Source organism: Oxyura jamaicensis, chromosome 4, assembly GCF_011077185.1.
Source record: "Oxyura jamaicensis isolate SHBP4307 breed ruddy duck chromosome 4, BPBGC_Ojam_1.0, whole genome shotgun sequence".
NCBI lineage: Eukaryota > Metazoa > Chordata > Aves > Anseriformes > Anatidae > Oxyura > Oxyura jamaicensis.
In genome coordinates, this window is record NC_048896.1 from 60,548,592 (window position 1) to 60,558,885 (window position 10,294).

Genomic DNA, 10,294 nt, shown 5'->3' on the forward strand with positions numbered 1-10,294 from the left:
ACTACAGAACAGATGAAAATAAAGGTTTTTAGAAAACATAGCTCTCTATGCATCAACAGCTCTATTCCAGACAGTCACATATCAAATGATATTACAAACAAGTATTATAATCAGTAACAGATCAGTCAACTATATTTATTTCAGAATTTCAACTCCAAGATTATCTGCTTCATATTGTATTTGGTAAAGCCTGAAACACAAGGCACATGAAGGGATCAAAGAGAAAAAAAAAAAGAGAGTGAAAATAACTATTATTAGTAAAATAAAACACTATTACAAAAACCTGTTAGAAAGGGAATGAGAAAATGATAGAGCAAAATTCTAATGAATAACATCATATTTGCTGCTACTTGTCTATTTCACAAGTAGAAACACAGCTTTGTTTTGGAGTACACTTCCCCTTTGAGGAAATAAACCAATTTAAGTTCTTATCACCCCAAGTAAATAGTCTAACCAAGAAAAAACACGATAGGTTTTTGTCCTTCTGTGTGTTCTCTTTTTCCCCCCAAATCTCCCAACTGCAGGCAGTTCTCCAAATCCAGGCCAAATCCTACACGTTTGATAGTTTTTATTCAATCCTTCTTTGGATGAACTCCTAATCAGCTTGCTAGTTCTCACCTCTGCCAATCCTTTTACCACTCCTTCATTTCAGCTACGGTTTGCCTAAGATTAACTTAGGGTGCCGATCTGGCCATAAGAGCCACCTGAGTAGACTCCCACGGAGCACAGATGCTCCTCAGAAATGTATGCAGGTGAAGTAGTCACCTATGCAGGGCCACAGTGCAGGGCTATGTTCCCATAGCAAATCCTTCAACCATCTGGGAGATCTCTTCCAGTCATCTTCTGTAACATTTCAGACCAAAGTCTCACAAGAGACTTCAGAATTTGAAGATGTGCACCTAGATTGGTCAGATTAAAGCCAAAAATATCTCTGACAACTGACCAAGCTGCTCTGTTGTCAATTACAATTAACTTGCTTGTTTGGGCAGATAAAACACCATGGCACATTCCCCAATCTGCCATTGTATCTCTTCTTCTCCCCCCCCCTTTTTTAAATGAAAGTTTATCAATCCCTGGAACCCAAACACAACAGAGAGATCACACAAAGCTCAGTGCTAGTTACATCAGTACAGAAACAGTTAAGAATGTGTATACGAATCGGTGATGCACTCAATTCAAATTGTTCAAAGTCATTTCTCAATTCCTCAAGTAAAATAATCCTCAAAAAAAATAAAAAACAGCTTTTACACATCTGCAATCATTTCTGCTGAAGTCTGAAGCAATATACCTTTCCATTACATAGAAGAGTCTGAGAACACCAGCGCAAATTTAAAATCCTCACACAAACTTGTATTAAATACTGAGCTGTGGACAATGTTAGCAGTTGTCTCCATCCAAGTTCTGTCTTTCTAATGATGAATTATGCTGCTTGTAACTGAAGATGTAAAGAGAGAAAAAGAACACCAACTTCTCCTGTTTTATCTTATTAATTAATACTGTACAGTCAATACAATTGCGGGGGGATCCTGAACCTATCATCCACCTCTACTCGCAACAGAATTCAAAACCGGTTCTTCAGATACACATTTCCACCAGTCCAACCAATTCGCAAAGTGCCTCTATCACATGAAGCACTGCATTAAAATGTTTTTTCAAACTCATAACCTACTGCACTCTACAACAAAGGAGCACTTACTGCCATTGTCGTCAGAATCCTCACTGCTGCTAGGAAGCCGACGTCGTTTCATGATCTCCACGGGAAACAGCAGGCAGCCTGCAAAGCAATGAGACAGCACTTAACCCAAGATAATAATACACAGTCATCAAGTTGTGTTTCTGATGGCATTCGAGGATTTACAGCACACAAAGGAAAACAAACAACTTTAAACAGCATCTGAAATACACACAGTGAGTACCTCAAGGCTGCTTAATTAGGCAGTTATCATACAAACAGGTGAACAAAACTGGAGGGTGTCATGAAAACCCCACCAACACTTTCACCTCAAAAAAAAGGCATATTTTGTTCTCAGAAGTCTTAAAATCACTAAATAGCTGCAGTAAATGAGCTTAACTACTCTACCCATTCTGACATTAGATTTGTAATACAGTAACATTTTTACTGCTTCTGTAAATATTTACTTTGGCTAATATGCTTTTGGAACAATTTTATTCCCGTGTAAAGTGCCAGATTTATGAAATCAAAGATTAAAGTCTTCCATTTGCATAAAAAAAGAAACATCAGCAGTAGCAAGCCAAGCTTTCCCAGATTAACTAGACATGCATCATCTATGCCCTAGAAGGCAGCACCTTTAATGTAAGACAGTTACTTCTTCCTGCAGGCACATTTCCACTGGCCTGCCTAAACACTTAACTGCTTTTCAGGAATCAGACCAACACTTGATTACACAGAAGCTCCTCCAAGCTGCCAGTGCTGATGAATTCTAGCAATAGTGAGTTCAACTGCACACGAATCAGTGATGTAAAGGCAAAAAGTCCCTTATCTTTTTATTGGCTATTCACGGGGTGTTGGTATTTTTGCATGTATTCCTTGCGGAATGAAACTAAATGCAGGAAAGAATAAGGTAGCTGTAAATAGCTAGTCAGCATTTATACATAAAAACTTACAAAAAAAAAAGTGTAAGTTGAAGAACAGAAAAACCATGACAAGACGAGTGCAGAAAGGCATATCCACTCTAAGTTAAACTGACAAGGACTCTGGATAGCACATCAAATGCCCCCAGTCTTTCCTCACCACTTATCAATCGTGCTATCAATAAAGTCTGGGCGTTCTGCTAGCAGCAAAGCCCTACCGCATGCCTTCAGGGTGCAGACTTAAAAATCAAGTGCCAAAATACCATTGCTTCTTGGTGGGTGCAGAAAATCTAACCTCCTCATTTTTGTGTGAGCTGGGATTTCCCAGAAACCTTTCAGCAAAATTCTTCTCATTGACCCCTTCAGTAAACCATTAACTGCTTCTACTGTGTTCAATGAGAACGACTCACTGTAGTAAACTTGACGAGAACACTTTCAACTTTTAAGAGTAATTCCCAAAGTGCTAAGAAGAAAAGCCTAATCAAAGCCTGACCCTATTTCGAAAAATGAAAATCTTCTCTTCAAAAAGCAATACGTGTAAAAATAAGCATCCTTTGAGACAGAAAGTTCATTTTATCATCTCCAGGAGAGCATAAGCAACTGAACCTAACACTCTGATTTTCACTTCCAGCGAACTCTAGTGTGTTTTAAGAGCCCAAGAATTGCAAGATTCCCTCCTTTTTGACATTATCCATGCAAACTGGAGGAGCAAGGATGTCTCTCACACACAGTGTCTTTCCAGAGTAGGATTTACTACAGCTACTACATTGAAACATGTACCGGTTTTGGGCCGCAAACTTTGCTTGCTAAAGGTACGCTGAATGGTTCATTTCACAAAGACCTGCTGTCGTCACTTCATAGAAGATCAGATATAATTTCTGATGCTGGAGAATATGGAATCACCAAAGACCACCTCTTACAACGCAGAAAGAATTATCTCTACAAGAACAGGTTTGACATGGACCAGGATTTTCTGTGCATGACAGACAGAAATGTTGCCAATTAAACACACACACATCACCAGCCCAGACCATCAAAATCACCTGAATACAGTTCTGGTCTAAGCGTACTAGTTCCAAAGGCAAGTTTTCATGTGGTCAATATAAAAGGCAAAAAAAAAAAAAAAAAAAAAAACACTTCAGATCCAAAATAGGCTAAGACAAAACTGAAAAACAGACCAGTAGCTGCTATAAAGCCAAAACCCAAGGGTAAGTACCTGTTCCTTAAGGTACTTCTTCCAGTAGTTCACAGTACTTTTCCTGTAACCGAAACAAATATTAACAATACTGAAGAGCATACTCACTTAGTGTGGAAATAGCTCCTATAAATAAACTAAAGATAATACGGAAGAAAATAAAGAAAAATGAAGTTATCTCAGAAACACAACCTGTATATTCCTGGTCAAAATCCTCACTTCTTAGTTCATTCCCACATGGTCTGAAAAGTATTACACACCCTAAAGCAAAATTACATCGCATATATACACTGAGACACACTCATAAGCTTGAGATGAACAAGGAAATTTGAAATTCTGCCCCTCTGCATCTTTTCAGACAAGTGTATTTTGAGACCATCTCCTCCTAACCATACTTCTGCAAATCCATAAAATAAAGAAAAGGCCAAAAGCCTCTCTTTTGTACCACGTATCTTAAAATAATAAGAATAATACACTTCTTTTTTATTGTTGTTTAAAGGAGAGAATGGTATTCACCCCTGCCATTTGAAGCTCAGCTAGTCAGTCTCCAGCAGCTCTCCAAGAAGCAAGGGAAGCCAGAAGAGCAGCTACTTCCCTGAAGTACAGGGCATCAGCTTTGGCAGTTTATCTACCTGCTCGCTCTAGTCAGGTTGCTGAAGTTGGTCACATCAAAAAGCCTGTCCCCTCAAAAACAACACTAAAGGAACTACACAATTCAGTGGAGTTTATGTGACATTCTTTTACAGATGCACATGAAACAGGAGTTGCGATCCAGAAATCTCATGTTCCCTTTGAACCTGAGTTTACAGGGAGCTAAATCGCCAAGTGGCACTTGGCTGCTTAGAGCAAGCATCAAACCTCATACAACTAACCCCTTAAAAGTTTTGTTACTAGAAGTGATAAGCAGCCTTTTTGACTTCTAAACTAATTTTAAACTGTTCCTTTTAAACAACACCCACCAGATTTTCACGCCCAAAGTTCAGACTGTGTATTATAAATGTCACACTGGAATAGCCCATACGAATTAAAGCCACACAGCTCGTAAGGGTACCACAGCACCTCTGCCCCAAAGGTCATTGGTTTCTGTTAGTTAGCAGTGACCTCCAAGTCACACGAGGACTGCATTAAAAATAAACATGGATTACTGACGGTGGCAGCTAGGTGCAGACCTTCCCTGTTCAACCACACACACACAGCTTTTGCCAGCCTGTTGAGAAGTTACTGGGAATTTGAGTAACGTTTTTCTAGCCTTCAAGAGAAGAGCTATAGTAACTTATTCTTCATGGGACATCTGTAACTAAGAACAAGATCTTTTCATACTGAAAAAGGCAGAATGGGAAATCTGTCAAACTTTTCAGTAAACTGCCAATTTCATCCTCTTTCCTAATCTGGGACTTGTGTGCTACTTTTCTTTGAAATTCTCACCCTTTACAGTCATGAACCTGCCGGTGTTTTTCACCTGTCTATATTCTGACATACACTTAATACACTCAGGTGTAAATATAGTGCATCTGATTCACCTCTAATCTCAATAAAACAATCTGAAACAGAAGCAGGTCAGCCACCTCCAACAGGTCAGAAGTAAAGGCGCCTCTTCAGGGCTGACTGTAGCACACCAGGTTTAATGGTACAAACTGGCTATGATCATTATGCATGTAAGCAAAGAGAATTCACACGTGAGCAGGATCACACAAAAAGGGTGAAACATTTAAGCCAAGCCTTAAGACTCATTCCAATAAAAACTATGCAACGCAGCCTGCGACACTTGCAGGACAGGAAGGGACCACCCAGGCTACTGAGCTCAATTCCCCAAAATTGAGGGCAACCATCTAATTGCTGTTTAGCCCAGGAGTTTCCACCAAGCATTTGCTTCATCCACACATGCCGCAGAACCGCTTCCTAAGCCCCTTCTCAAAATGAACACTTCTCTGAGGCGAGCAACAGCCAGCCACACAGCACCTCTGAACGCTGGACCTTCGATCACTAACACGTCCGTCACTGCTTTTCCCAAACCACACACCCACACTAGAAGGGCATTTGCCCATGCACTGCCCAACTGCAGAGTAAGCTGCAATGCAGTTCAGCAGCCCTAACCTAACGCAGGCTGCTGCACCACCCAAACCACACAGTCCCCAAGTTTTCAGTCACACACGTGAATTCCCAGTAACCCGGTGATTCCAGTGGGATGAGTACAGTTGTTTCATTTAAGTAAGCAGACGCTCACTGCCATTCCAAATAGCAGAGAAGCCCTCAGATGGAGCCCTCAGGTGAGTATTTTTGCTCTGATTCTACTTCTGCCTCTTACAGTGCCACAATGGAGTGCTCCCAGCACAGCTCGTGACAACGCTCGCACAGGGCAAAGTTTGTATCTGCGTAAGAGGGCAGTTTTAATACGGCTGAGAACCTTACTAACTTTTGTGTAACATTTCAGTTTCACCTCCTGGAAAGATGATTGTTTCTTCCCTTTAAAACCATCCTTCCAGAGACCTGGCAATTGAACAGAGCAACACCCAGCATGCTAGCAGTTATTTCTACTGAGAACTCTGCTGTACTATTTATCCATTTACTGGGGGGGAAGTTGACTCTGGCAAATGCCAGCCTTCAAACACAGCTTTACAGAAACAGCTGTGATTCTGCTGGCTATGTTACTACATCTCCGAGGGTGAACAGAGCATCTAAGAGCACTTCACACCATCACACCACGGCAATAAATGATGCAGATGAGGCAGAGGCTGTGACTTTTTAGACACTGAGCACCCCTAGATGAGCCGGCACAGCAGGGCTGCACTGGTGAGGCCAACACAGCTTGCAACAGGCTCTGCTGCACCGTCCCAGCAGCTGAAGGCACGATGCTCCCCAGAGACGCATTCTTGTTCATCATGGTAGCTTGCAGAGCTGAGCTCTGGGTTTTACTCATTGACTGGGTGAACACTTTGAGCATACAAAGCTAACTCTGGACTTACAGGTAAAATTGCTACTCAGCTCATGTTTAAGACAAGATTACAATGCCTGAAATGCTTCCTCTGGCTACTGTATTTCAGAGAGAGCAATAAACCATTTTCAAGATGCCTGTAAAATGCTGCACAAATTAAATGAGTAGACAATAATCCGAAATCAGTATCAGCCCACCAAGTAACATTTGGATTTACATACCCAAGTGAAGGTGAGCCACAAACATCTCACTCTACACAAATAACCACGAATGCAGGCACTTCTGTCCACCTCCCAGCCATGGCTGAGAGTGCAGTGGGTTAGAGTCAGCAGCATGACCCAGTGCAGCAATGCATTACCAGCACGCACTCCTCATTTCCTACTTCAGCCAGAGATTGATTTAAAAGAACCAACAAGCAACAGAAGCTATGCTGGATGGCAATACCAAAATCTTTCCCTTTTTTCCACCTACACTGAAGAATGGGGATTGCAGAGATATAAACAAAATCTGAATCCTTTTCCCTAGCTTCCTGGGAAAAATCCAGACATTATCCCATATAAAACTGCAGATGCACATCCACACATATATATATACCCATATACTGCATATATATATACACACACACACACACACACACACTCTTGCATGCTAGACACCACTGAACTTTTTATGCTTCTACTGAGCAGGCATGGACACCACAGCCTTCTGTCACTCAGTGTGACCTCCAGTAGATATATGGTCAAAGAGAAAGATGTGAAGTATGTCAAAGTCTTTCTCATGCTAATAATGAAATAGAATAACACTTTTTAAAATAACTACATTTGAGAAAACCTACTTCCACAGGTCAAAGGTTTTATTCAGCACAATTCTTACCAGAGTATCTTCAAGGGCTGTATAAACGTCCAGGTAGAAAGAGTTTGTAATTCAAACTCTGACAGACAACTGTACCCATGTTAATGGGTGTCACTATAATAAACTACACTGAACAGCTGCAGAGACAGAATGGGAAGAAAGCAGAATTATGACAGATGTACACCCTGAAGACAAACTGAAAAACTGGCTTTTCCTACAAGTAACCCACTAACTGCAATGACACTAATTATCTCCAGTACACAAGGGATCACTTCAGAACGCTTGTTGTACACGTGGAAGCATAACATGGCCTTAATCATACGGACAGTAGATGAAGACACTTGGTTTCTGCTACAATTCTCTCCTAAATAGCTGGTTTATGGTAACACCTCAGTCTCCATTGACTGACACGTGAGACGGGGAGAAAAAAGCTTTTTTCATCTATGCCTAGAAGAAAAAAACAGAGCTGCATCAAAAATAGGATATACTATCGAACTCCACCTAAAACTTTGTAATTCCTTTTCAGCACCAATAAAAGCTTTGATAGCAACAGTTTGTAGTCACAAAGAAGAGTTCATGTTCCCTACTTGCATGAAATACTACTGCATTATGTAGCACAGGCCAAGGCACAAAAAACCACAGACCTTAGATTTGAGGACGAAGTCCTCAAGCCTTGTAAAACAAAAGAAGTACGGTTCAAGGGAAACAGTGTTCTCCACAAGGTCCATTTCTACTAATTTCAGCACACCTACTCAAAATGTAACAAGGAAAGGCAGAAGCACAAGGTGGATGTAGTGGCACAAGACGTTTCAAAGATGCACGTGCTCATTGATGCACCTGTGCAAAGCCAGTTCATAACGTGACCTCAAGACCTGGCCAGGGGCAGCTTTTCCCCAAACTTTGCTGGTGAACATGATTACTGAAAGCCTTGAGAAGCAGGCTCTGTGAATGAATGCAACCCACCCCGCACCCACCACAGTATGTCTTTTCCACCTAGGAAAAGCTGGCAGCTTGCAGAACTCCAGCTGAAAACAGCAGCGCCAAGAAGCAGAGCTAACCACAGGGAGAAAGCATTAGAGGAAACCCTGGAAGTTTTTTTACTCTGTGAATTGGGAATGAAACCAGAGAAGCTAGAAGGGAAATCTGCAGCTGTGAGGGGAAAAGGGGGGTTATTATTATTATTTTATTTTAAACATATGTATTACACAGAGCTCAAACACAGGAGTGAATAGTATCTGCAGCCAGAGGGAAAATCCTACCACTAAAACGTACAACCCTCGCTGTTTCAACAATATCCCACTGAGTGCGAGAAACCTCTCGAAATAGAAGCATAACAAGCGTATTTTGGCGTAACTCAGAGGAACGCTTTAGCTTTGCAAGCGTGGGCAGCCTTTGATTCCCTCAGCAGACAGCACCCGCTTAGAAAGGAAATTATTCCCAATCACGGTACAACCTTTCTGTGAAAAGCAGAAAACGGGACTGCCGCGGAAGCACCCCGCTGTAAAATTCAGATGTCACCAGGAACGCGTTGTTGAGCGGCGTGGTGCCTTCCCGCACGCCGGCAGCCGCCAGAGGGGCAGGCGGCTGTCGGGACGCCCGCGGGCAGCCCGGACACCGGCCATTTGCAGGCCGCAGGGGCTGAGGACGGCGCGGGCCGCCAGGTAAACCCGGCCAGCCCGCGGCCGCCACCCGAGGGCACGCCGCGGGGCGCAGCTGTCCAGGGGCCGCCTCAGCCCGGGCCGCGCGCCGGCCGTTAACGGCCGCGCCCCGCGCTCCTCGCGCCACCGCCGGCGAGAGGCGGCGGCACCTGGCTCCGCCTCCCGCCGGGGCGGCGGCTCCAAACCAACCTTGCTGCCCCCGGCTCCGCGCCCTCTCCCCCGCAGCCCCGGCGCTGCCGAGCGCGGCCGAGGCGCCTTCCCCGCCTCCCCGCGGCGGGGGGGGGGGGCCGGGACGGCGGCACGGCGGCGGCTCGGGCTCCCTCTCCCTCTCCGTGCCCGTCTCTCCTCCCACTCCCAGACAGTTCTGGAAACTGTGTATCACCTCTTGTCACAGGGAGGCAGCCAGCAGGCGGTGCAAACAAACAAACACGCTGCGCCTCCGCCCTCCCCGAAATAACGAGAGCCCCGCGACGGAGCGGCAGCGAACTGGCGGGCGCCGAGGGGCAGGGAAAAAAAAAAAAAAAAGTAAAAAAAAAAAAAGGGGGGCCCCCGCGACCCCCCCCGGTGCGGGCAAGGCGCGGCTTTGTCTCCTTGGGGCGAGGGGAGCAGGGCAGCAACCGCCGGGGCTGCCCCGCCTCCCGCCCAGCCAAGTTGGTGCGCTGCCCGCTGCTGCCCCGCCGCCGCCCGCTCGCCGGCGGGACCCGCCCGGGGGGCCCGAGCCGCCCCCGGCAGCCCGCACACGTGGATGGGTGCCCGGCGCCTGCACCTGCTGCCCGCTGCCCCGGCTCGGCTGGGACCCGCACGCGTGCGGCCACCTGCCACCTGCGCCCCGCCGGACGACTCGTGCTCGATTTCGCCCCCGAGCAGTTTTTACGCTCTCGAAGCATTTTCTCTCTTCCTCCGAGCGAATTCGAGCGCGGCCAGGGGGCAGCCCCAGCGCCGAGCCGCAGCCGCCTCGGGCCCCCGCGCTCGCTGCTGCGGGACGCGCGGGCGCCGCGGTGACAGGCGCTGCCGGCGGCTCCCCCGCCCCCTGCCGCGCACCGCGCCGCTGCCATCTGCCCGCCG

At 45.4% G+C, this 10,294-nt stretch overlaps 1 protein-coding gene across 12 annotated transcripts in view; it reads right to left on the reverse strand.

Annotated features, from left to right (window-relative positions):
• JADE1 (jade family PHD finger 1) overlaps positions 1–10,294 on the reverse strand; it is a 111,940-nt gene that overhangs the window by 31,513 nt on the left and 70,133 nt on the right. For 8 of the 12 annotated variants that reach the window (XM_035323664.1, XM_035323655.1, XM_035323657.1 and 5 more), the window contains exon 2: positions 1,697–1,774. In XM_035323664.1, the coding sequence (XP_035179555.1) occupies positions 1,697–1,702 (6 nt within the window). In that variant the 5' untranslated portion in view covers positions 1,703–1,774. Of the gene's footprint in view, positions 1–1,696; positions 3,673–3,808; positions 9,069–10,294 lie in introns of those variants that run through there. The other 4 variants (XM_035323659.1, XM_035323653.1, XM_035323658.1 and 1 more) reach the window with 3 other exon arrangements.